Source organism: Amblyomma maculatum, chromosome 10, assembly GCF_055883805.1.
Source record: "Amblyomma maculatum isolate TAMU_Amacu chromosome 10, ASM5588380v1, whole genome shotgun sequence".
NCBI classification, from domain to species: Eukaryota; Metazoa; Arthropoda; class Arachnida; order Ixodida; family Ixodidae; genus Amblyomma; species Amblyomma maculatum.
In genome coordinates this window covers 164,378,172-164,406,119 of record NC_139353.1, presented here as the reverse complement: position 1 = coordinate 164,406,119, position 27,948 = coordinate 164,378,172, and the positions used below count along the sequence as shown (strand labels likewise).

General features: G+C 47.7%; 1 protein-coding gene across 1 annotated transcript; it reads left to right on the top strand.

Annotated features, from left to right (window-relative positions):
• The first annotated feature begins 165 nt into the window (after positions 1-165).
• Positions 166-27,948, top strand: LOC146177835 (uncharacterized). The gene is made up of 5 exons (XM_084581646.1): positions 166-183; positions 497-645; positions 4,799-4,866; positions 8,513-8,599; positions 27,686-27,948. Exons 1-5 carry the CDS (start codon positions 166-168, stop codon positions 27,859-27,861), a joined length of 498 nt encoding a protein of 165 aa, XP_084437772.1. The 3' UTR covers positions 27,862-27,948.

Genomic DNA, 27,948 nt, shown 5'->3' with positions numbered 1-27,948 from the left:
ATCTAGATTTTTAACTAACATTTTTTTATTTATGGGCTGAAGGGGAGCGCATGCGCTTCTTGTCTTTTGTGAGTATATTACCTGCGTATTTGTTCTCAAATAAACTTCAGAATTGTTAGTAGTGCTTGTCCTTACTCCTCTTTGTGTCCCCTAGCTGTCGCAGAGATGGCAAAGTTTTCTGAGGTGGGTTATTCGCCGGTGGGTTTTGAATCAGTCACCTCCCGAAGCCGAGACGAGCGCTTTGAACACTAGGCCACAACGGATGGCATAAGTCCACACGAGGGATCAGCCAAGAATTGGGGTGGAGAGATATTTTTGATGTGTATATTTACATAGCGAAAAATAAGATTATTGCTGGGGAATAGAAAAGTAAGCGAAAAGATGAATTGCCGAAATAAGAAGCAGAAATTATTACGTGCGGCGGAGATGAACACTGGGGGATTTGTATCCATGTGATCTGCATTAGCAGAAAGCTCTACTACCTCTTTTGGTGCAGATGATTGGAGCATTCCCGGATCTTGTGGCACTGTATTCATCCAGCGAGGACACCTCCTTGGAATGCGTTATCATTACGCGCACAGACTACAATGAAAAATCACAACTGGCCACCTACGTCTGGAATCTTAAAGGCAACGACAATTCACAGTGAGTGGCTGCAAACGTTCAAAAGCAATAGATTCTTCAGAATGGTTAGCCCTTTCTTCTTGGAAAGCAGATGATGCAGGATTAAGAACGCATATAAGGTCCCTAATGAAGCCAGAGTAGCGAGCTTACTTTTTATGTGTCCTTCAGCGCTAGGAGGTTAAAAAACAACCCTAATTTGCAGATGAACCGACAGCCATGGAGCATTCTGCACTCCACTGCCATTGTAATGTTATTAGTTTAGGTACTGTTTTCACGCTTGTTGTCGTCTTTTATTGCTGCTTTCCACATATTTAGTAAAAGCTTCTTTTAAATGTTTACCTAGATGCCCCCAGTTTATGCCCTATTTTACTGTGTTACGAAAGAATCAGCGCTTGCGACTAGGCGGAGACACGTACCCATAGGGCGGTATTCCACTGACCGCCTGCTGAAATGGATATTTCGGCTGGCAGCTTACTTCTAGCAGTGTCGCAACAAGTGCATATGTATTACTAAGCCGACACCGTTTAAGGCGCCGTTCCCTATAAAATACTGCGTTATGGCGATACAAAGTGCAGCCCTGCCTGCGCCTCGCCCCGATCTCTCGCTAGGTTCAGTCCTGGCCGGCTCGAGGAATCAAATCACGCCTTATTACTGTTATAGTAAATAAGCCATCCTCTTCATCCTGTCGGCCTCAAACAGGTTGATGCAAGAAATTGAACACTACGGCAACGCACTCCCTCACCAGAACAGGAGTTGGCCACCCTGGTGCATAAATTGGCCGCAACCTCTCATGATAAACTCCATAAAACCCCGGCCCTCAGTCACCAGCGGCTGCGGAACTGACCACGGCGGCGGTCAGACCTGTGATGCAGCAGGGGGTGCTACGAAAGCCTGGCTTCGCTGGACAGGCCGCCATTGGAAACTGACCCTGGTCGCGTTTAACGTTAGAACCCTAGCTAGTGAAGCTAGTTTAGCAGTGCTGTTAGAGGAACTAGTGGGTATGAAATGGGATGTCATAGGGCTTAGTGAGGTTAGGAGGCCGAATGAGGCATATACTGTACTGAATGATGGGCGTGTCCTGTGTTATGGAGGCTTACCAGAGAGGCGACAACTAGGAGTAGGTTTCCTTGTCAATAAGTATATAGCGGGCAATATAGATGAATTCTATAGTATTAATGAGAGGGTGGCAGTCATTGTAATTTGCCGTAATAAACGGTATAAACTCAAGGTTGTACAAGCCTATGCACCTACTTGTTGTTATAATGACCAGACAGTTGAAAGCTTCTACGAAGATGTAGAATCGGCAATACGAAACGTAAAGACGCAGTATACTGTACTAATGGGGGACTTGAATCCCAAGGTAGGGAAAAAGCAGGCAGGAGACCAGGCAGTAGGTGACTATGGCATTGGTTCTAGGAATAGCAGGGGGAAGTTACCAGTTGAGTTTGCAGAGCGCAATAACTTGAGAATCATGAATACCTTCTTCAGCATACGGAAGAACCGGAAATGGACATGGAAAAGTCCTAACGGGGAGACTAAAAATGAAATTGAATTCATAATGTGTTCAACCCCCGCCATTGTTCAAGATGTTGAGGTAATCGGGAAAGTGCGATGCAGTGACCACAGGATGGTGAGGTCCCGAATTAGCCTAAATGTGAAGAAGGAACGCAACTTATTAGTAAGAAAAAACCCCATCAACGAATTAGCGGTGAGGGGGAGGGCAGAAGAGTTCAGGATCTCGCTAAAGAATAGGTATTCAGCTCTATTCAGCAGATATTCAGTTATATCTCTGACCCACTCTGCACGCTTCCTATCTCTTAATGTCACCCCTACCATTTTTCGTTCCATAGCCCTCTGAGTTGTCCTCAACTTAAGTAGAACCCTCTTGGTTAGCCTCCACGTTTCAGCCCCATAAATGAGTACAGGCAAGATGCAACTGTTGTATACTTCCCTCTTGAGCGAAACCGGTAAGCTGCTTGTCATAATCTGCGAGTGCTTAAAAAATGCGCTCCATCCCAATCTTATTCTTCTTGTTATTTCCTTTTCATGGTCCGGATGTGCGATTACTACCTGTCCTAAGTAGACATATTCGCCGACTACTTCCAGTACTTCGCTACCTAATGTCAACTGGGGTTCCTTCCCGAGGCTGTTGAACATTACCTTTGTCTTCTGCATATTGATTTTCAAGCCTACCTTTCCACTTTTTTTTTGTCTAGGTCATCAATCATTATTTGCAGTTCATCCCACGAGTTGCTTAGCAAGGCAATGTCAGCAGCAAATCTCAGATTACTGAGGTATTCTCCATCTACCCTTATCCCTAACTGCTCCCATTCCACATTGCACTTGTTTGCTTGGCGCATGTGACGTGTTTTATTGAAAAGTTTGCTCAGATATGCACGCATTATCACCATTTGCCTGTATCTTTAGACAACAAAAATAAGTACTGCAGAGAACGTTATGACGATACTCCCTGGTTTTTCTAAATAAAGGCAGAAAACATTCCCCTTTATTGCTTTGCATTTTAGCTTTTTGATAGTAAGGGATACGCGCACGCGGCGTAGTACTAGCTTCATGCAATGATTTGCTCAGTCACTTTTTGCGTTCCCTTTTCACCGTTCACTCCCCTCTGAATGTGTACGGTAGCCTACTGGGCATTGTTTTAGATAACATCCCTGCTATTCCGTTTTTCTCTTTCTCTGTTTCTCTTTCGATGACATGTTTCGCGTTTCGCAGGAGCCTTTCACATGCCAGCGCATGAAAATTTAACCAATTGTATAGAAGCTCCAGCATGTGCTTTCCACTTAATAGGTAGCGTGCGTGTGTGTGTGAAAGACGCATACACACACTCGCGCACACAAACGCTCTCTCTCTCTCTCCCTCCCTTTGCGCTGCTTTCCGGGCTATACACAACTCAAGCCGACACATAGAAACATAAGCAGATTTGCTTACCTGACGATACCCTGTCATAACTCGGCTTTTCGAAAAAGCTGAGCAGTAAAACCAGTGGCTAACACAAACTAATACTTTTAAACATGGACAATGCCGGCTACGCGGGCACCTTTTCGCCAGTGCTGGAGCTACTTCGCAAATCTGTCAATCCCTTCTGTTTACATTAGGTCCTTAAACGGTTTAGTTTCTGCATTCAAATGCTACTGATAAGTGAACGTGAGAGGTCATCGGCGCTTTTAAGGAGAATGCCACTCTCCGCGCTCATCCTTCGCCAGATCACTGTAAATATTCCGTTGCCATTATTGCTCTTCAACTGCAACTCTCCTCGCGTCTCGTAACCTCGCTCAGCCTCTCCTTGTGTAGCAGAGACCGCTACGCCGCACTCACCCTCACTGCAATCCTAGGCGTAAGAATCGCGCAATGCTCCGAGCGGCTCGGTTTCTGCAGCATCGTTTTTTTTTTCATACTTGACGCCAATATTCAATAGGAGAGGAAAGCGCTTTTTTTTTCTATCCTCTTTTTCTCCTTTTCTTCAGAAAGCGTAACCGGATTGTGTGCTTACTTAAACTGGCAACGTCCTACTGCACATGTCCCGAGTACGTCAAAATTTAAACAAAATGGCGAATTGTCTCGAATAGGGCATTTCTACGCGAGAGACTTGCAGACAATACTTGTAAATCACCTTACACGCAAGCCGGGAACACGCTGAAACTATTTAAATAATATTGTGAGCATACGTAGTGCGAAGCGTGCTAGTCTCATAAGATGCTCTTCTTGCGCGCGTATCCACGATCACTATAACCAAACTGTCCTTGTCAATTTCATACGCACTGGCGACGCTCCAGTGCACCAATTGGCCCAAGTTTCTTTGTCCTGCCTAACTGCGCACCGTGTGTGTTAGCGTTTATAGAATCCCAGCTTGACTTCACTTTTCATCACAAAAGGCTCATGACTAGGGCTATTTCCCTTGTTTATAAATTTATATTCCTGCCCTCTAGCCACAACCGAAAGCATTTTTTATCACAGTTGGAGCACCGGGGTGCTTCCGGACCGCACAGGTTTACGTGTCCTGTCCATGCTTTCTTTGTTTGGACACCATAAAGAAATTACTCTTGGCAAGGTTTCTTTGGCAACTTCCGGAGCAGCCATGTAACTGCTATTTTTCTAAGCCATTGTGTTTGTAATGGTTGAATCTTTTTTGCCTCATTGCTCGCTCTTTTTTCAGCAACCAGAGTGTGTTCCACATAACGAAGGGAAACGCCCCGGATCAAGTATATTTCATTCTCGACGATGGTGAGCAATGTTTTTCATCATTCTGCACAACATTCAATCGAAAGGGCGGACTTTACGTCAGGATTTTTGCTCACGACAATATATTTGGCATTTCTCTGAGAAGTTATGAAGAGTAAATATCTGATGAAGAAGAGTACCACTGAGTAAACAAAAAGGACGAAAAGGCAAACATGCGCGACGCCTACTTTTCCTTCTAACCCTTGTCCTGTCTTGAATGGTTCTCCTCTCTATTACTGGGGAACTGGCGCAGATGTCCACTTTTTAGTAGTTATCTATCGCGCCGTAACGATGCCGGAATAGACGAGCCAGTCTGGTAGACTTGTTTTGATTTCCGGGCGGTTTTATTGGACTAGCTTTTTAAGCTTAAAATATATCCGTGATCACCGTTACTAAGTACACTGCAAATAAATTTCTAAAAGCCAAAACTTGCAACCAAATGTATTTGCATTCTCTAATTTGCTGAAACATTTCATCAATTGTTGGCATAGAACACCCGGTAAACCCGACGGTTTTCGTTTTTGGATACAATTATAGCTAATGCGGTCTCAAATAATGAGGTATCTATTTCCGAAAATATCGTGGCGCCTGAAGGAGGCGAAACGCGACCGCTTCGACTTAGACGACACTGTTGCTGTGATTGGCACGCAGGCAGGTTCCGTTTCTGTTGCGCTGGTTCTTCCCATTACTCTCTGCTGCCGTCCTGTCAGGACTGGACAATATTTAGACACCATGGATGAGTAATGGGGATACTTTGGCGTTATTCAAATATACTTGTAAACATGTGTAGTGCCGTCACTCGGACTCAAAAAAGATGGCACTGAGGACCACTTTTCAATCTTAACAGTTATTTCAGAAAGGCACAGCTGTACATGCATGGTCTTCCATGCAGTGGTGCATGGTCTTCGAACCATACTAATTCTGTGTTTTCTTCTATCCGCTCAACAAAAACTATGCGCCCAGTATTTCTACTGTTTAGGCAACATCAAAACCTGCATTGCCAGCACACTCTAATATTCAACCGATTTTTCTGCTCCCTGGTCAGAAGAAAATCTGGCCTCACTTCTCTTTATCTGCCATGAAAGAAAGCTGGAGTGCCGAGAAAATGTTTCGTATTTGCAAACAAGGCCCCTTCCACTTTTCAGCGCTCGCGATACGATAATGGTGTGGGAGCATGAGGCAAGGCTGTCTTCTTATAAAACGGAAATGTCGGACATTATCAAGAGTTCATTGCTGACCTTATTTATCTCATTGAGCAGAGCTGAAAGAAAGAGGAAGTCAGGACACGAAAAACGCTTTTCGTGTCTTGATAATAAAGAAAGAAGCATATATATCTAGATACAAAGAAATCAGAACCAGAATATTATCTAGCAGACATAGGGGGATAAATATTTCAATTCCTTCTCAGACAACGCAACGTATGAGATCCTGATTCACATCATGTCCTGGTGATGAATGTGAAAAGACAAGGTTATTCGCGTGTGTCGTCAATTGTGTGCCTTTGAGAATGCCGTCTATCTTGTGGCACGTCCATGACTGTTTTATTTTCACTAAAATCAGCTCCAGCTATTGTTGTAGCCTTTCGGACGCCAGCACTTTCTTTACGTTTTTCCACCACTACCACCGCGTAGTAAACGTGCGGTATAGCCTGTGTTCTTGAAGTATACATTTAAATACTCATATGAACCTATTGGTATGCCGGAAGGTTCCGAGGATTAGAAAGAGATCAACGAAATGTTTACCAGGTGGGATGGCACACAGCTTTGGAAGCAATATTGGCGTAATGAAATGCTCACACCTAAGGCCGGAAAGACACAGGACACGCGTCTGTCCTATGGTGTAATGAAATGCACACACCTAAGGCTGGAAAGACACAGGACACATGTCTGTCCTCTGTCCTTCTCTACCTTCGATGTGGCCTTCTTATTACGCTATCGTTCCTTCGAAAATAAATACTTTTCTTTCGAAATTTCCCTAAGTTATTAATACTGTCTTAAAAATGGGGTGAGGTTTTGAAATATCTGGTTTCATTCGTCTTATTGGGTTTGACGACCCAAAGCGACTCAGACTATGAGAGAAGCTGCAGTGGAGGACTCGGGAAGTTTGGACCATCTGGACTTTTAAACATGAGATGACATCGCAGCGCACACGAGCTTATGGGTTTTTGTCTCCATCGAAAAGAGGGCGCGCGCTCCAGTTCGATCCCGTTACCTTTGACCGTGCGCCCTAACCACTGAGGCTTAGGCTGGTTGGTAAATCATCCTAACTTTTAAATCATAGCGCGGGAAGAACGGAGGACAAGGATAGCGCTAATCCTGTGTGGTCCCTTCCCGCGGTTTCATTTCTGAGCTAACCACTGAACAACCACGCCGTCACAACGACCATTATATATGTCATGACGCAATTTATTCCATACGCGAAAACAAAGTATTCCCCAAAATTTCGTGGATTGTCAAAGCTTCTCGGAATGATCAATATAGCATTCTTCATTTTTCGTTCAAATGATATTTCCGGTTCCTCAGGCACTGCCTTCGTTTCGCTAGAAGCGGTCTTTGTTAAGTGAACGGAGAAATTTACAAACAGCTATGTAATCCAAAATCAAACGTCAACAAGCCGTTCTCCTCCGCTGTTTTGATCTTATAAGAAGCCTCTAAATTCAGACTGCACACAATGAGGAGACCTTGGACATGCTCATGCGCCCTTTCTTCTCCCAGCAAGCATTTTCAGGTTTCAATGCCAATTTTGTGTTGCATGATTACTGCGGTAAACTAGAATGATTGCCGTCTGGTTTCTATTTGTTTTTTTTAAGGCGTTGAAGAAAAGCTCCGCTGCCTCAAATGGTTGTAGGGGGGTAAAACTTGCTTCCAAAGCGCGGCTGAGCGCATTTGAGAAAACTACTGGACCTGGTGAAAAATACGAAAACATATTATAGTAGCTGTTCAGCAATGCTTTCTTGTATCCGATAGTTTTGCATTACTCTACTGTCATTTAAACTGCGCAAACATCAAATATTAATAACAATAATTCAGATAAGTTTTATTCCATACAGGCCCGCTTTTTAGGGGTGTTATTTAGGAGGTGGGAATATACTTGAATTGCGAACAAACAGAGCTGAATGATAATAGTTTTGTGGATAAGGATGCGGGATCGAATCCCGGTCGCGGCAGCTGCTTTTCATTGGCGGCAAAAAGCAAGGTGCCTTTACGCTGTGCGATGTCAATGCACGGTAAAAAACCCCAGGAGGTCACAATATCCGGAGTCCTCTACTACGGCGTCTCCCATTGCTTGAGTGGCTTTAGGTTAAACTACACTAACCAACCCAAATAATACTCGGTCTTCTAACAATAATACTTGATTATGTATCCCTTTTGGGTGACCCAGACATTTTGGTTGACGGAGGAGGAGAAATTTTGATCGTTGCCACAGGCTCACTGTGAAAACTACACGGAAATATTGTCTAATACAATAACGTCTCTTTAGTAGTTTTCAACTGGGTACTGAAAGATATGCCAACGACAAGCCCTCAGCACTCCTATCTGACATTCTGCGTCTTTATAATTTGTGTACAAACAAGCTGCGTGCCTAGTTTTTATTGAAATATTTGATCCGGATATGTTTTCAAACCCCAAACCACGCTAATCTCTTTCAGATAAGAAGCACCTCCGCACGGCCTACTACAACTACACCGACTACGAGAACTGCATCGTCACGATCATTCCGTACTACCATGAAGACCGTAAGAGAATGAATACGCAAATCGAAGATTCCCACATTTTTGCTTGGGACGTAATTAGAGCGGAAAGCTGTATAGGATGCCCAGAAAAAATTTACCCCATGCTACGCCTTCATCATTCTGCTGCAGGAGTGCATGCGTCCTGAAGCATGTTATGTTTCCATAAACAAAAAATAGTTCTGGCGGAAACTTATCTTTAGTCTGTGCTCTGTGCTATCGCGCAATACAGCGGGTGACAACGGAAGTTTGACACACGGTTCACGCTGCTTGCATGGACTTGTCGCGTAAAGCTGTAACAAATGCCAGACGCACTTCTTTTGTCAGGTGCTTCATTTCGGCTGTTGAAAATGGGTTCGCGCATGATTCTGGCAACCACTGTGACTTTTAAGCGTTGACGATAAAGTGGCCGCAGATAAAAAAGCGAGTGCAATTCGTGTTCTCGCTTTCCCATAGTTCACAAAAAGCCGCATCTATGAATTTTACGCCATCTTGGGCGGTGTTTCGAACGCTGTATACACACGCTCTGACTATGTCTCGTCCACTTACGTCGCACTATACGGCACACATATCTCCGCACGTGAGCTCTGGCCTTTCAACACCTGCGCTCTCATGAGTACACGATATGTGCTGTGTGCGCCTTTCGAAAATGGAAATGCGGTCATGGTGTTTGAGGTCAACAAAGAAGAATTTTCAAGTGCAACTGCCTCGTCATTCTTTATGAATCGCCGCGACTCTTGTCTGAATAGCAGTGCTGGACCCAAGTGGCAGAAAGGCGGCCGAAAACAGTGGGGCGCACGCGATAGAAATTTGCGCATACTAACACTCCTGTGCCTTCGCAATGCCATTTTTTGAAGGTAGTAAATCGAACAGCACTGTTCGTATTCAATACGGCCCCGCTGAACGTTATATCGAGGCAATAGTGATTGCAATAACATGCGACAGTTTTCGAAACGGTTCTCAGCCTACCAGGGCACAAATGGATAATTTAAGGAACCGTAGCGGATAAAGCGAGTTGAAAATTTGGTTATTAAATACGTTATAGCGCGAAGGTTTGAAAAAAGGCTCGTGATATAGATGCAAGCCTCTTATGCTGTGTTTGATGTCATACAACATGGAGTCAAACAACATGATGTAAGACCGAAGCGTGGCATTGTGGTGGAGCGTCCGCCTCATGTTCGGGAGGTACCAGGTTCGATCCCTGGTGCCGCCGGGTACCTACCGCCCTTTCAATAGATACAAGCTTTCCCCCGGCCTGGTGCTCGGCTCTTTGGGGTGAAATGTTTGGGAAAGGAGTCATAGAAAAAAGGGCCACATAAAGGGCTTTTGCGGCGCGAGGCAGACTTACTGTTGTCCGATGGCGCAACGGATCACTGACAGATCGGCGCAACTAGAACATTGGGATGGAGCGCATTTGGGAAGCACTCGCAGATTATGACTAGCAGCTTACCGGTATCACTCAAGAGGAAAGTATACAGCAGTTGCATCTTACCTGTACTCACCTATGGGGCTGAAACGTGGAGGAACGAAAAATGGTATGGGTAACATTAAGAGATAGGAGGCGTGCAGATTGGGTCAGAGAAATAACTCAAGTTACTGACATTCTAGTGGAAATCAAGAAGAAGAAATGGGCAATGGACGGACATATAGTGCGAAGAGAGGATAACGGATGGTCGCTTAGGATAACAAACTGGATTCCACGGGAAGGAAAGCGTAGCAGGGGGCAGCTGAAAGCTAGGTGGGCGGATGAGGTTAAGAAGTTCGCAGGGGTCAAGTGGAGGCAGCTAGCACAGAGCCGGGTTCGAGAAATATGGGAGAGCTAGGCTTTCGCCCTGCACTGGGTATAGTCAGGCTGCTGCTGCTGCTGATGATGATGATGATGATGAACATGGAGTAGCGTAAAGAAACGTAGGCCAACTGCAAAAATATACAGAAATCGTATTATGATACCCACACATTAAGATCCGAACAATTAAAATGTCATATCGTCCACAGTAATCCGAAGGTACAGTCTGGAACATGGTAAAAATACATGTAAGACATTAATAGAAACTCAAGCTACCTCGTCAGCATAACCGTAAGATGTGTATCTGACGGCCGATTTTGGAACATTCTAGAATAAATATTTTTGATTTTGGTTTTACTTCTTGGTTATGGCATGAAACCGCAGAACAAGAACTGGTGGGCTAGTATAAGAAAGCCGTGTGTCCTCACGTCTCGTCTAGGCTCCGTGCCGTTGCACTGCATCACTTAATGTTGGGGCACGAAGCCGCCACCTCAAAGTACCTCAAGTTTAAAATTGCAAAGAAAATACTTCCCCTTTCGAAGCTATAAAACATAAGCAAGAACGTACTAGCACACGTTCATTTTGAGGATTGCGTCATAACAAAAATGTTTATCTTTTTGGCATGTCTTCCTGCGGTCCTCCCTGTTCATAATTTCATCAAGTGCACATTTCATACACCTCTGCATTTTTGGTTTCTCGAAACCATTCACTCCAACCGCCCCCTGCTGCGTCCCACTCCAGCGCCCACCAAGTGTTCGTTGCTGCAGATTTACTTTTTCGTACCAGCCCGTGTGAATGGTGTAACAGCCTGAATATTACAAGGATATTGAGTAACTGGGCCAAGCACCACGGCGCTCACGCAGGGCGCTCTTTTGAATGCATGCAAATCTGCGACTTAGCGCACTACCCTCTTCGTAGGATTTCTCTCTCCTAACCAGCCATGCTGTTCACAGGCCACACCTGCCGCCCTCTTCAAACTTTCAGTCCCACACAGAGCGGCCGTCTCTCGCTAACTTGTTCTGCACACCACCTTTAGATGAGAGCGGGACGTTCCCTTCCACGCCTGTGGAATGCAGCGTCCGCTCATTTCAGCCACCCGCTTGCTGGAAGGTTTGTTTTTATGTAAAGAAGACAAAGAACAGAAAAACGCTGCGGCATCGCCATCACCATCGCTTGTCTCCGGCGCCCATCTCGCTCGCGCTGAAGCTGTGCCCTGTGGCTGGTAATTCGACCCTGCTGTGCCCGAAGTACTGCCAGTGCTAGACGTTCCAGCCAACCATTAAGTCCACATTTCACTTGGTGGAGGTCAATCTGAGGTTCCCTGTACCAATCTCGCCCTGGAACTTCGCAGCAGAACATTGACTACCCCAATGACGGAGCCGACTTCATTGCACCTACCTCCGCCAGTCACCTGCACAGGTGCCGTTCGTCAACGGGACCCGGCTACTTTCAGTGGAAGCAGCGATGACGACGTCGACGATTGGCTGACCACTTACGAACGGGTCAGCCGTCACAATAACTGGGACGACAACCGTAAGCTCAACAATGTCATCTTTTACTTGAGCGACGTCGCTAATCTGTGGTTTCGAAACCACGAGTCGGACTTTGCCACCTGGGCGAATTTCAAGACGAAATTTTCTGATGTCTTTGGCCGCCCCGCCATCCGAAACCTCCGCGCGGAACAGCGTCTTCGGTCGCGACTGCAGCTGCCCGGTGAAACGTTCACCAGTTACATTGAGGACATTGTTGATATGTGTCGTCGCGTTGACCCGACCATGACCGAGGCCGCTAAAATACGTCATGTCCTCACAGGAATTGATGACGGCGCTTTTCACATGCTCATCGCGAAAGGCCCCACTACGGTCAAGGAAATCTATGACCTCTGTCAAAGCTACGACGAGCTCCGGAGGGAGCGTGCTTTGATTCGCCAGCCTCATACATCACTTGCTGGACTAGCCGCGGAGGGGGAGTCATCTAGCCTCTCTGAAGACATCAAGGCTTTTGTACGCCAGGAAGTCGAGCGACAACTGTCCCTGCAGCCCTATGTTAAGGAGTCGTCAACAACTGGCCTTGTTCCGGAGCTTCGCCATGCAATCCAACAGCATGTATCTGAAGTCCTCCCTAATCCTGTTCCTCAACCAGCTCCGGTCGCACCTTCAATGCCGTTACTCACGCCCACAGTTTCATCGTCCGGCGTTGCGCCACTGAGCTACGCTCCAGCATTCGCGCCGGCTCCTCCTCAAGTATTGCGCCGCACGAATGCCGAAGTCACTTCAAGTCCACCGCCTGAGCCAGCATATGCCTATGCTTCGCCCCCCATGCGGTCGGCACCAACAGCTTTTGCTCCCCCCTTGCTTCCGACACGATCTCCATGGCGCACATCAGACAACAGGCCTATTTGCTACCACTGCGGCATCCCTGGGCACACTACACGCTACTGCAGGCGCCGAATAAATATGGCCTTTCCTGCACGGCCTGCGCCACCTTATTTGGCCCCCCAGTTCTCAGTCCCATCGGGTCCTCCAACAGCACCCCCTGAACCTCCGGACTTCCGCCCTCGTCGTTCGCCATCACCACGTCGCCGCTCCATTTCGCCAATGCGCCGACGACCCGCTACCCAGCCGGAAAACTAACCGCCGCAGTTCGCGAGGCACGAACTGCGTATCCGACCGAATTTCAAAGTCCTCGTCTTAATCCCGCGAATGTTATTCCTGTCATCGTTGAAGGTGTTCATACTCTTGCGCTCGTCGACACCGGTGCCGCTGTATCAGTTATCAGCCAAAAACTCTGCCGCTCCATCCGAAAGGTGACTACGCCTCTCGAGGGACTATCGCTTCGTACCGCATCCGCTCACAGTATACAGCCGACAGCTATCTGCACTGCTCGCGTCGTCATTGCTGCAGCCTTGTACATCATCGAATTCGTCGTTCTCCCCACATGTTCTCATGACGTCATTCTCGGCTGGGATTTCCTGTCCCAGCATCATGCTATCATTGACTGCGCCAGTCCTCAAGTAGAGCTCATTGAATCGAGTGATGCACCGTCTGATGCCCTGCTCCACGAGCCGTGTCCTCGTTTTGCGACCAAACTCCTCGTAGCACATGACACAACCATCCCACCCGTTAGCGCTGTTCTGGTTCCCCTCACTGCATCTTTTACCACCGCCGCGACAGTCCTCTTTGTGCCCTCTAACGTTGTCTGCCGCCGCCGCCACTTACCGCTGCCGTTTGCCGTCCTTGACATGAAAAACGGCGCAAGCACACTTCTGGTAGCCAATCCTCTTCCGTCTCCCGCTATGTTGATCGAAGGGGAGTGCCTCGGCCGCATTGAGCCCGTGGACCTTCTGTTCACCTTTGATGATGAGTCATTTTCTGTTTGCCAAGTTGACGTCTTGACTCCAACTCGTGTGGCTTCAGATCCGCTACAGCGGGACCTTCTTGACCATTCCGTGGACAGCGCTCTAGAACCGCGCCACCGCGAGCAACTTCTTGACCTTCTACACCAATTCCGCGCCTCCTTCGACATTCCGCAATCTTCCTTGGGCCGCACGACGACCGTTTCCCACCTCATCGACACTGGCGCTCACCCACCTCTCCATCAGCGGCCGTATCGGGTGTCCCCGACTGAGCGCCGTGTTATTGCCCAACAAGTCGATGACATGCTGCAACGCGGAGTAATTAGAGAATCCTGTAGCCCATGGTCGTCTCCTGTGGTCCTAGTTAAAAAGAAGGATGGCTCCATGCGATTTTGTGTTGATTATCGCCGCCTCAACAAAATCACTCGTCGTGATGTGTACCCCCTCCCACGAATCGACGATGCCCTAGACTGTTTGCAAGGCGCAGAATTCTTTTCCTCACTCGATTTACGCTCCGGGTATTGGCAGGTGCCCATGGCAGAGGCGGATCGTCCTAAGACCACCTTTATTACTCCAGACGGACTATACGAATTTAATGTTATGCCATTCGGACTCTGTAACGCCCCAGCCACATTTGAAAGAATGATGGACACTGTACTGCGCGGCCTGAAATGGAACATCTGTTTATGCTACCTCGATGATATCGTCGTCTTTTCAACCGACTTCCCGACCCACCTGACTCGACTTCGCCAGGTCTTCACCTGCCTAACCCGCGCCGGTCTTCAACTGAACCTCAAAAAGTGCCGCTTTGGTGCCCGCCAGCGCACAATACTCGGACATGTTGTGTGTAAAGATGGCGTTCTGCCTGATCCTGAGAAGCAGCGCGCCGTCGCTGACTTTCCGAAACCGACCACTTTGAAACAACTGCGAAGCTTCGTGGGCCTCTGCTCGTACTTTCGTCGTTTTGTTCGGAATTTCGCAACCATCATAGCCCCCCTTACACAGCTCTTGAAAGGCACCCCTAACTTCTCCTCTTGGTCGCCAGCCTGCGATGATGCATTCGCGACACTGCGCAATGTTGTGACGTCACCACTAATCCTTCGTCATTACGACCCTACTGCACCTACAGAACTTCACACCGATCCCAGTGGTGTCGGCCTCGGCGCCGTCCTCGCCCAGCGCAAGCCTGGCTTCTCCGAATACGTTGTCGCCTACGCAAGCCGTGCTCTCACCAAAGCCGAGTCCAACTACTCCGTTACCGAAAAGGAGTGCTTAGCAGTCGTGTGGGCTGTAACGAAGTTCCGCCCTTACTTATACGGCCACTCCTTCGAGGTAGTTACAGATCATCACGCTCTCTGCTGGCTCGCTTCTCTCAAGGATCCGTCTGGCCGTCTAGGGCGCTGGGCTCTCAGGCTTCAGAAATACGACATCCGTGTAGTGTACCGCTCTGGCCGCAAGCACTCTGACGCCGACGCTCTTTCTCGGTCACCGGTGCGCTCGCCTAACTCATCGTCCCCTCCTCAAGCATTCTTGTCAGCACTCACCATTGAGGATATGCCTTTCGAGCAACGACAAGATCCTTGGGTTTCTAACCTGCTGAATATTCTTGGCACTACTTCCGCGGCTACGCATCCTCGGGCACTCCGCCGACAGGCCTCCCATTTCGCCATTCGGGACGGCCTTCTCTACCGCAGGAACTACAACTCAGACGGCAGAACGTGGCTTCTTGTCATTCCGCGCCACCTCCGCTCCGAGGTTCGTGCCCACCATCACATTGACCCTCAAAGCGCTCATGCCGGCGTCCTCAAAACCTATGATCGAATTCGTCAGAGGTACTACTGGCGGGGAATGTACAATTTCGTACGGCGCTACATTCGCTCTTGCACCGCCTGTCAACAACGCAAGATTTCTCGCCACCCCGCTGGCCCTCTCCAGCCTTTACCTTGTCCAGCTCGCCCGTTTGATCGCGTGGGAATCGGCCTTTATGGTCCGCTACCATGCACTGCCGCTGGTAATCGATGGGTCATCGTCGCAGTCGATCACCTGACCCGTTACGCCGAGACTGCTGCACTTTCCGCGGCGACAGCCCGAGAGATAGCCCATTTTCTTCTGCACCACTTCATTCTTCGACACGGCGCCCCTCGCTAGCTACTGAGTGACAGAGGTCGTGTCTTTCTTTCCGAAGTAGTTCAAGAGCTCCTGTCGTCTTGCAAATCGATACATCGGGCTACAACCGCGTATCACCCGCAAACAAACGGCCTCACGGAGCGCTTCAACCGTACGCTTGGGGACATGCTCGCAATGTATGTTACATCTGAATCGGGAAGCTCCAACTGGGACCAGGTACTGCCATTCGTAACGTTCGCGTACAACACTGCCACCCAAGCAGCAACTGGGTTTTCGCCCTTCTTTCTTTTATATGGCCGTGAACCATCTTGTACTCTGGACACAATTTTGCCATACCATCCAGATGCCTCTGAGTACAGTGCTTTGTCAGATATTGCACAGAAGGCCGAGGAATGCCGTCAGCTAGCTCGCACGTTTACCTCCAACACTCAAGGCTATCGCAAAGATCAGCATGATACCGATACCCCTGCTCCCACGTTCCTGGCCGACAGCTTCGTTTGGCTATGCGTTCCTGCCACCAACAAACTAGACACCAAATACCACGGACCTTATCGCGTCTTGGAACGCACATCCCCTGTGAACTACGTCATCGAGCCAGTCACCCCTTCTTCCGACCACCGCTGTCGCGGCCGCGAGGTTGTCCACGTTAACCGCCTCAAGCCATATTACAAACCTCTGGTCGTCTCTTCTCCCTGAGTCGCCAGGATGGCGACTTCTTCACGCGGGGGAAATGTAAAGAAGACAAAGAACAGAAAAACGCTGCGGCATCGCCATCACCATCGCTTGTCTCTGGCGCCCATCTCGCTCGCGCTGAAGCTGTGCCCTGCGGCTGGTAATTCGACCCTGCTGTGCCCGAAGTACTGCCAGTGCTAGACGTTCCAGCCAACCATTAAATCCACATTTCATATAGGCCAGTTGGCTTAAAAAAACAAGAATACAACAAGAAACAAGAAGAAAAAGAATCAGCTGCTTGCTGGCTGATTGCAGTGAAATAACATTTCAGAGGGAGCCTTGCACCCACCTAATAAGCCGGCCGCGAAAGCCGCGTATCCATGGACGCGAAAGGCGAAATTCGTCAGTGTGCTGCGTCATTGTCCCTTTGAACGTCTCCCCGAGGTCAGAATTACTGCGGTGCCTTTAAATGGGGGGGGGGGGGTGCGGCAGCCCTTTCATTTTTCTTCATTTTCACCACGGCAGTAGTTTCACCACGGCAGTGAGGCAGTTACTACGCTTTAAATTGCGACAAAAATTAATTTTAAAGGGATAGTCTTAAATTTTTTTCAAGTTCAGGTTGTGAGGTACAGAAGAAAGGATTTTGGCTCATGGAGGGATTCAAACAGCCTACGTCAGTGCCCCATGCGACCCCACTAGCCACTAGCTACGCTATGAACTCTGCATAAACTGTTACGACGTTTCCACACCAAAACTGTGCAGAATGCAGCCCATCTTAGGAACACACAATAAAGAATATGGAGTGCACAACGCGCCATAGTAAGCAGTGCCTATTTCGGTTCGAACTCTCTGATCCATGCGCGGGCGTCCTGAAAATCACTCTATAATTCATTGTCTACTTTACGTGCCTGTTTCGCATACTGTATTGCAGCAAACGTCTTTGACCTCTATGTTTCAAATGAGTGTTGTGAGGTACAGAAAAACCGAGCTTACCGGAAGAGGCAAAGAGCAGAGCCAGAGGACGATCCTGATACACGATGACAGAGAGCAAGTTCGAGGTTTCAATGATATGTAGGTGATGGCGCCGTAAAACGGTCTGAGAACGACGGCATTACGCTCGCCCGTCTTGTATACGTCATCACGTGGACTCAAAGCTATGGGTGACGACGCACCAAGCGCTCGTCGCAGGTGGTGAAGATCGATAAAGTTTCCCACGGCAGCTCGAAAAGCCACTCTTCGTAACCGCCGCCAGAAAATGTATGGACGATATGTGCTCTGGGGATCTAACTGTGCGGGAGATAGGGATGTCATGGGGTCTGGAATAAGATGTAAAACGTTCGAGGAAACGCTCAAATGTGCTTTCGATTTTACATTTCTAGAAAGTTTTGACTATCCCCCTAAATGGCTACCTGCCTAAAAATACCTCGTTCACGTTGAGCGATAGGGTGCGGCCTGCAAAAAAAAAAAAAAGAGTGCTTGAAAAAAAAAAAGCTTTGCCACTAATGGTGACAGCAAAGGGATAAATAAGAGCATGATACAAAAAGGTGATGTCGGTTAGAGGTTATCACTAAGGTTGTTAACGAATTATGTGGACCAAACTCCTTTGATCAAAATAGCTCTTTGGGCCAGCTGGTTCCTACTAGCTCATAAAAATACCAGCGCCCGTCCTGTCTTTTTCTGTCCCTTTGTCCCCGTGTTTTGCGCTGGTCTTTTTATGAGCAATTATGTGGACATTTAGCTTATAATATATTTGAGCCCAAGTAGGTGTACATAACGTACTATTGGCCGCTAGACAAACAATTATTCTAGCTTAAGGTGGCGACTGAGTCACACGGCCCTGCAACCAGTAGATTAAATTTACTCCTCCCATCATACCTTGAGACATTAAAGGCGACTCGATCACGTAACGGCGCTAAATAAAACATTTTTTGCACACGTGCTTCTCCTGAACTCCTGCCGTCCAGAGTGCGTAATTTTTCTGCATTATTATCTTCTCTTCCAAAGGGATCGGCCTAGTCGGCCACACGTATGGGTACTCTAACTGAGAAGACTTTTTTTATTTTTTTCTGAATTGACGTTTGCAGCACTTTCTTGTACGTTGTATCTGTGGCAGGTATGGGACGACCAATTCGGCTACCGAAATATGGAGTCCTGAAACTTTGAGAAGCTATAAATTAGAAGAAAAAATCAAACGTTAAAATGGTTGCACCGAATACTGTGCGCAGATTTAAACATAAAGAATAAAAGTACTTGCGCGCACCTGCTAACCTTAGCGCCACGTTGAATCATAGCGCAAAGATAAGGCCATACTTTGCGTGCACAGATGTATTTCATTTTCTTTTTCTTTTCCTGATGTAATGGAGGTGTGGAATGAAGTATGGTGCTCCTGTTGTAGAGAATTGGTTGGTTTATAGGGTTCGACGTCCCAAAGCCCCTCAAGCTATGAGAGTCGCCGTAATGGAAGGATTTGGATATCTATACCACTTGGAGTTTTTTGACGTACACTGACATCGCACAGGACACATGCGCCAGCGGTTCGCCTCCATTTAAAAGCAACCGCCGCGGCCGAGATTCCATCCCGCACCCTTAATAACAGTAGCGGGGGCTGTTGTAGAAAGTGCCAGTAAAGTAGGATTCCAGCGAAGTCTCGAAGAATACTTTAATCAATGTTAGCATGTAGGTGCCTGTTCGTTGCTTCCAACTTTGCACGTGAATTATTGTTTCTATGCACTTGTGTCAGCATAGCAACTGCTTTGAGATTGTGTTTACATATTGAGAATTCAATATGTTTGTTACTTTATTTTCTTATATTTGAAATTTTAGTATGGGTCATTGGTCTTGTATTATTGATTTCCTCCATGTCATCACCCTAAGTAAGGGTTAACCGCAAGGATAAAGTAGTAAATATAAGTTCACTGGCACTCGACAAGTTCGTCAAACAAAACTCTTGCCCGAACCAGCGTGAAGAACGCAAAGCACATAAGAAAGCTGTTTTGTTATCTACTTTACTGTGTTAAATTTTGTTATAAGCAACAACGTGGAAATTTTCCTGGCACTAGTGGCTTAGCAACAGCAATACTCATATCAACCATTTATTTCGAATAGATATAGAGCAGCCAAACTCACGTACAGGTGCTGTGTGTTCTCTGGATATCTCTCCAATTATCGTCCCTTCACAAAAGTCTATCATGAAAGTTGCCACCCAGCCTTCTAAAAACACGCATTACGGCAAAGGCGCCATCACGACCTCATCAGTCATATCACAGTGCTGCCGCGCCATGTGCAGGAGCTAGAATGATTGAAGGAATGAGTTTTGCATGGTATGATAAGAGGATCATTGGTTCAGACAGTTGAGTACAGCCTTTCCATTCAAGCGCCAAGAAAACTTTGCTTCAGCAGTCTTGTGGTTCAATGACAACGCATGTGCGCACACAATTGGCAACACCATTGAAACCGTTCGGGTTTTCAGCTTTTGAACACCTCGTCCCCATCTCCTGCAGTCCAGATCTTAACATCACTTCAACCTCTTCGGGTCACTCTAGACACTTTTATGGAGTTGGCAATCTTTCAAAAACCAATACACGCGGAAAATTGTATGAAAGTAGCCTTGTCAAAACTTGAAAACCGAGTAACCGTCAGGAATCGAACCACCATTATTTCACTCCTCAGCCCAGCATGCAAACAACTACGGAAGTTATCTCACTGTGTCCTCCGGTCATGTCCCGAAGGAAGAGTAAGGCGGACTGCGTGATGCCACTCGTTTCGTCAGGGGGCGGATAGCTGTGATGTACTGACATACCATCCACCTCTGGCAAGGTATACATCTGTCTGACGGGACAATATTTGCATGAGCGCTTAAAATAGCATCAGCATTTGTTTAAATCAGTAAGTACTTTCTTCTCGCCGAGTTAGTTCATATTAGCAAAAATGAATAATCTTGCGCAAAACGCTGATGAAGAAAGCGACGTGATGACAGGGCAGAATTACGCAAACATCCAACTAGCTGTATTAGATAAACAGCACCTACATTTTGCCTCGCATGCTTCTAATCTTTACTTGTGAATTTTCGACAGCCGCTGGCATGCTACCTTACCATATGATTCTAGCGCACCGACCTATTCTCTAATCTTTTTCCATGTTCGCTATCGCGAGATGCTGCTTTATCATTTTCTCTGTCGCACAAGATGCGTCAAGTTGTATCTGCAACATTTCGGCCACTTGCGTGCATTTCTGCAATGTGACAGGTTATGCTAGTCACGGTGTGTCGCTTTAGACGTTTCTTCGCCGCCTTTAAATTGAGCGTTGGCGCTTGCAACGAGCATACTAGTTCTACCACCAAAGATCCCGTTTGTTGTTACCGCCGCGGCCACGTTGTTAGTCCCTTTGCGGGCCCAAGTCAGCCCAACAAAGAGTTGATTGCTGTGCGATCACGCCCGTCTTCTATTTCAGTTTTTAAGGCCTTGTCACGAACACGGGACACCTGGTGAAGGGTCTGCGCTTCATCTTCCGGTATACCCCTTCAAGCAACCAAAGCCCTGTTCCTACCCCCCTGGGGGAGCAGCCAACAGGCCACCGAACCAGCCGCCGACTTCAAGGACTCCAGTCCAAACACGGCCTGCTGCCGGACCCCGCTCGACCCCGGCAGAAGGCTTCAACGTTAGCAATGTCCCGGTCGACAGTCCCAGTTATACAGCAGCCCCGAAAGTCACCCGTTTTCCTTGGCACCCAGGGAGATCTCGAAGAGTGGCTTGACCAATACGAGTGAGTGGCAGCCTTCAACAACTTGGGCGACATTCTGAACCTCCGGAACATCTTCGCGCTTGATGGCACCACACGTACGTGGTTGGAGAACTAAGAGTTTTTCTTACCATGGAAAGTGTACAAGAAGGCGCTGTTGGAGGCCTTTTCGAGGGTCTGAAGAGGGTAAGAGCTGAACTCCTCCTTCAGTCCAGAGTCCAGCTCTTGAGTGAATCCGTCCTACTATGCGTGAAAGAAATGAAGTGCCTTTTTCGTCGGGCCGACCCCGTTATGAGCGAGCAGAAAAATTAGATTTTTGATGCGCCGACTCCTTCCATCGCCTATGCAACCTGAATTTGCGTCGCTCGTGGTCGTCGTCAGTGAAGAAGCTCAGAAGCAATGGGTGTTCTTCAAGCGACATCTCCGGCTGCTGCAGCGCCAGAACCCACTGTTATGAACTATGCGGGCACTTTACGCCATCCTGCGCTGCGACGAGACTCGCCAAGCTTTCCTCGTCGCAAACAAGCCGCTGCTGAACGGTGCCGCTTGGCTCCCACCCGCCAAGCCTACGAACGACCCCCAAGCCCCAATAAGTGCGACGCCTGTAGGACTGCGAACAACTGGCCATTAGGCTTCCACTGCGGTGAAGCCGGCCATATTCTACGCCACTGCCCGTACAGACCCGTCGGCCTGCGCGGCCTCGCTATCGAAGCTCCACAACCCCATTCCGGTGAATGACCACAGTAAATCGACGACTACCTGCGCGGGGCAGAGTCAAGAAGCCGTCGGTATCCCTCCCCATCGCCATACAACGTTCTATTTGCGTCGCCGCTGTTATGTACAAGTACGGTCTCCTAGCCTCAGTAGGAGAAACTGAAGGCAAGAACGTTTGAAGGTAAAGTTCCTATGTGGTGGTTTAACGAAGATCGAAGGGAACAAAATGTAGCGCACCAAGACAAGAACAGAGAAAAAAGACACACACAGCGCTAACGAAGGTCCTCCGCCGCCGACGACGAGTGCAAACGACAAAGTCATTGCGCTGACACCCCTTATTACGGCGCCCTAGACGATCGCGCGCAGACACTACAAAGTGAAACCGCCGCTACTCACCACGGCAACATTGTCGACAAAACGACCGGAATCCAAGTTGATACCGCCGCCCAGCGGGGTGACAACGGCGTGCCCCGGCGGCGACCTCAGCACACAAAGTAGGCATCGAACACCGAAGTCTATAGGCAATAGTGACCGCATTTGTCGATACCGGAGCCGATTATTCTGTCCTCACCGGAGCGTTCGCCGCACAGTTCAAGAAAGTGACGATCACTTGAGATCGCCCGGTAATCCGCACTGCTGGTGGTACCCTTACTACGGCGTCCGGACGATGCACCGCAGGAGGGACAGTAAATGGACGCACTTACGCTACGAGCTTCGTGGTCTTACAGCAGTGCTCCCGTGGCGTGGTTTTGCGTGTGGACGTTTTGAGTTAGTATCGGGCGATCACCGATCTTCGCTCCAAGCTAATCAAGCTCTGACGGACAACGCCATACCTACTGCAACGACATCGATTAATCGCATCACTATAAACGTCTTCGGTGGAGACTTAACCGTGCCGCCTCAATCATATGTCGTTTGCATGGGCAACGTCGACATCGTAAGTGCCGAAGGCGTCCTTGAAAAAAATGCCCAATTACTTTTAGGACGAGGGCTCGGCCTCGCAACAGGTATCGCCCATTGCACGCATGGAAAGGCTCACGAGCTGGTCACGAAATTTACTGAAGAATACCGGCAAGAATAAGATTGGGATGGAGCGCATTTGGCAAGTACTCGCAGAATATGACTAGCAGCTTACCGGTATCGCTCAAGAGGAAAGTATACAACAGTTGCATCTTGCCTGTACTCACCTATGGGGCTGAAACGTGGAGGCTAACCAAGAGAGTTCTACTTAAGTTGAGGACAACCCAGAGGGCTATGGAACGAAAAATGGTAGGGGTAACATTAAGAGATAGAAAGCGTGCAGAGTGGGTCAGAGAAATAACTCAAGTTACCGACATTCTAGTAGAAATTAAGAAGAAGAAATGGACATGGGCAGGACATGTAGTGCGAAGAGAGGATAACCGATGGTCGCTGAGAGTAACAAACTGGATTCAAAGGGAAGGAAAGCGTAGCAGGGGGCGGCAGAAAGTTAGGTGGGCGGAGGAGATTAAGAAGTTCGCAGGGGTCAAGTGGATGCAGCTAGCACAAAACCGGGTTAAGTGGAGAAATATGGGAGAGGCCTTCACCCTGCAGTGGGTATAATCAGGCTGATGATGATGATGATGATGATGATGACCGGCACCTAACAAGGGCATGAAGATTGCTTTTCTCCATGATTCAGCAGACATTATGGACATCTTCGCTCTCCCCGAACAACCAGAGATGACGCACTTAATCAAGGCTACCTACCAGCCCGCATTAGACGTCAATCCAGTGCTACACCGAGTCAAATGAGACCAGATACGCATCCTTCGTCAAAGCTACAGAGAATGCTTTTCGTCAGCAATGAAGGTGAGTTAAGCTCGACTGCCTAAGCACCGCAGTATCACCTACGAACATACCAGACCTTTGCGAAAAGCCCCTACCGTGTATCACCACGGGAGCGCCAGGCCATCCGACATCAACTTAAGGAAATGCTTCGCGAAGACGTCGTCCAGCCATCGAGGAATCCCTGGGAATCAACAGTTATTCTAGTGTAGAGGAAAGACGGATCACTCCACATCTACGTTGGTTACTCCCGCTTGAATAACAAACAAAGAAGGATGTCTACCCGCTTCCCCGCACCGACGACACACTAGACCATCTTCGAAATGATAAGTATTTTTCGTCGATGACCCTAAAATGCGGGTACTGGTGAATTGAGGTCGACGAAAAAGACCCCAAGAAGGCCGCGTTCATAACAAGCGACCTCTTCTAGTTCCAGGTAATTTCCTTAGGCCTCTACTCCCCACCAGCCACGTTGCCGCGAGTAATGGATACTGTACTGGCTGGCTTGAAGTGGCCGATTTGTCTGGTGTACTTAGATGACGTCGTTGTCTTCTCTTCCAACTTTGGAGACCACTCGAAAACGCTTCAAACAGTGCTCAACGCAATAAAGTGTCAGGGTTAACATTGAAACGAGAGAAATACCACTTCGCCTACGAGGAACTGCGGTTTCTAGGTCACATCATTAGCAAGAATGCTTCTCAAAATAACAGCTTGAGGGGCGAGTTAGTGCTGCATAATAACCATAAATATGGCACAACAAACACACTCACATGTTAAGAAACACAACACATGCGACTGTGTTGTGTTTCTTCTTATGTGATTGTGTTTGTTGCGCCACATTGCAAGGTACAAAGCAAGAATGTTGTTCGCCCAAACCCCGAGAAAACGGCTGCTTTTGCACAGTTTTCACCGCCCGCCGACAAGAAAGCGATGCGGAGATTCCTTATGCGATTACTATTGATGATTTGTCAGGAACGTGTCGCGCATTTCCGAACCGCTGACACAGCTCCGTTCGTTGACAGACGGCCGTAGCGTTTAAATTTGAAGCGCCGCAAGTAGAAGCGTTCGACGAACTTAAGCGCCGCCTACAGGCGCCTCCTGTTCTGGATAATTTTAATGAAAGCGCGAAGACCTAAATTCACACTTACCTAAGCAGTGTGGGCCTATGTTCCGTTCTTGTTCAGAAGAGATACGGACAGGGGACGATTATCGCGTACGCTATCAGGTCTCTCTCAAAGCCGAAGCCAATTACTCCACGAGCGAAAAGGAGTGCTTTACGATCATCTGGGCCACTACAAAGTTTCTCCCGTAACTATACGGTCGACACCTAGCCATTCAAGGTGGTAAGCGATCATCACGCGCTCTGTTGGCACGACAACTTGAAAAACCCCTCCGGTCATCGTGCACACTGGAGCTTACACATTTCACGTTATGGTAGTCTGCAAGTGTGGCCGCAAGCATTCCAACGCAGACTATTTTTCACGGGCTTGACGTGCCCCTGACGGAGGATGAGGCCGATGCCTTCTTAAGACCGGTATGCACCAGCAGGTTCGCAGCAGCAGCGCTCGGACCCTTAGTTAAGAGACCTAGCCGATTACCTAGCAGGCAAGACCACTTCTCCTCAGACAGTGTTCAGGCGTTATTTTTTGTCCTTTCGGTGCACAATGACGTCATTCTGAACAACTTCGCTCCCTACAGGACCACATACCTCCTTGTCGTGTCGAAGGAACTACGAAAGGAAATTCTGCAGGCTTTCCAGGATGAGTTGAAAGCAGGGCATCTCGGTCTGGCTCGCACGCGGCACCGAGTCCGAGAGAAATATTATTGGCCGCGTTTACCTGCCGACGTTGCACATCACGTGAAAACGTGCCGTGAGTGTGAGCAACGCAAAATGCTTCCGATCAGACCTGCTGGGCTATTGAACCCCATAACACCCCCGACCAAACCGTTTTAGCAAATTAGAACGGATTTCCTCGGCTCCTTTCCGACTTAATCTACAGTTAACAAGTGGGTCGCCGTGGCCATCGATTACCGTACCCGCTACGCCGACGCAAAGTTTTTTGTCGAGCACATTCTTCTGCGACACGGCGCCTCCGAAGTGCTCATCACGAACAAGGGAACAGCCTTTACAGCGCAGCGCAACTCAATCCATCTTGAAGTACGGCCAGACAAGCCACCAGGTGACGGCCGCCTATAACTCACAGACGAACGGAATCACGGAGCGTCTCATAAAAACGATTGCGAACATGATTGCAATGTCCATCGACGCCAAACACAAGACCTGGGACGCCATCTAACGTACGGGATCTGCGCGTGTAACATGGCCATCCAGGAGACAACCAGACCCACGAAACACAAAAAGAGCTAATTGACATCTAGAAAATGTCTAGGCCAAGAAATGAGCACTTCTAAAAGAAGTCTCATTTGAGACGGTCTGTAGACTAAAGAGCTAGAAGCCTTCCTGCAGCTGCGATTTAGCTCTGCTAACGCTACGTTAGTAGAAGTCTTGAAAACTTCTCTCCTAGAAAGTTTTTATACTTTTTCTAGACATTGCTTCTAGCTGTAGCTCTGCTATAGCTGTGCTAGTAGACATCTTTAAATTCTCTTGGCTAGAACATTTCTATGCTTGTTTTAGGTGTGTAACGGTTGTGTAACGATATGCAGTTTCTGCTCAGTGTCCTCAATTCAGCATGTGATGTCACACACAGCGCTCTGCTTTAAGAGCGTTTTTTTTTCTAAATTTAAGGAAATTACACAGTTAACTGGGGAGAAGGCAAATTGATGAAGACTTAATTGCACTTTGTACAATGCAATAAGACAGCTAGAGATGCCACAAAATCAGTCACCTGAAGAGAATTCAAATTAATTTTTTTTACAGAATTTAAAATTTTGTCTCCTTTACCATGTGCCATCTCTAGCTGTGTCTGATAATACTGTAGAAAATGCAAGCCTTCAACAATTCACCCTCTCTCCAGTTAACAGTACAATTTAAAATTTAGAAAAAAATGTTCCTAAAGCGGAGCATTGCGCGTTGCGCAATCTAACAAAGTTGACACAAAAAGCCACAGTGGTCTCATCGCGGAAACGAGCAGCAAATGAACGGAAGCGAGAGTCTTTCATATTTTCACCTCGTTAGCAGTTTGAAGAGCAGTCCTGTCAATTTTATTGATCGCGGTTTTTATTCTGACTCCGAAATGTAATACAAATGTGTGCCTAAAACACGGAGAGCGGCAAGGGGGTGCTTCATACTAACGACGAGTGTACCATCCTTAGCACTCATAGCATACGTTTGATAGCATCTTCAGAGAAATTCAGCATTTTGCAAGGACAATGAAAACTGAATGTTAAAATATTTTACTACCGTGTCTTAAGCTCTCACAGAGGAGACGTTCGAGCTAGTTCCTATGAACTGATGAAGAAAACTGCTCAATCTATGAGCACAAAGGACAAGAAGGAAGGTAACATAAGGGATTTGTTGTCCTATGTCTTGCCTTTTCCGTTCTGCCTAAGGTTGCAGACTTTTTAAACGCATTTTAAGCTGGACTACCCTACACTTTTCTTTGTGATTCTGGCTTGTGATATTCATCGCAATCTTGTATTTCCTACACCATCGGCAGACACCTGCAACCGCTTCTCACTAAACACTTATTTTGAAAAGTATTTATCGCTACTTGCAATGAGATCTATTTGCTATCAGGAGGATCGCACTGAACACATTCCGCTGCAGCATAGAATCAGTGTGCGGAAAAAGAAACAGTTGATTCTTTTTCGCATGCTTTTGGTTTCGTTCCTGTGCGAGCATTCTCCTGCATTCGAGAGCACGCGCCACGTTTCTTGCATTTCAGACTACTTGCTATTGTGATCTAAAATGACGGCATTTTCTTTGTCTTTGCAGTGTGTATGATGTTGATTAAGCCGGCGTCAGTGGACAACATTCCAAAGGACTGCACAGAGGAATATGAAGACACATGCAGCGCAAAAATTAAGGACTACGACAAAGAAAAATGCAATGATCTGGCCAGAAGTGCTGCGCTACCTTGGAAACAACCGCAAAGCAAAGGTGCTCCCTGAAATTCTTTCCGGAAGACTCTTGCTTTTAGAATTTTTCACCTCAAACGCTTGCGGTGTCTTTGAACAGCATAGGTAACAGTTGCTAGT

What these genes read in the sequence shown, in the direction of transcription:
- LOC146177835 (XM_084581646.1), top strand. An exon ending in ATATTTCATTCTCGACGATG is followed by an intron (nt 4,867 to 8,512) that starts GTGAGCAATGTT and finishes AATCTCTTTCAG; the next exon opens with ATAAGAAGCACCTCCGCACG. An exon ending in TCCGTACTACCATGAAGACC is followed by an intron (nt 8,600 to 27,685) that starts GTAAGAGAATGA and finishes TTGTCTTTGCAG; the next exon opens with TGTGTATGATGTTGATTAAG.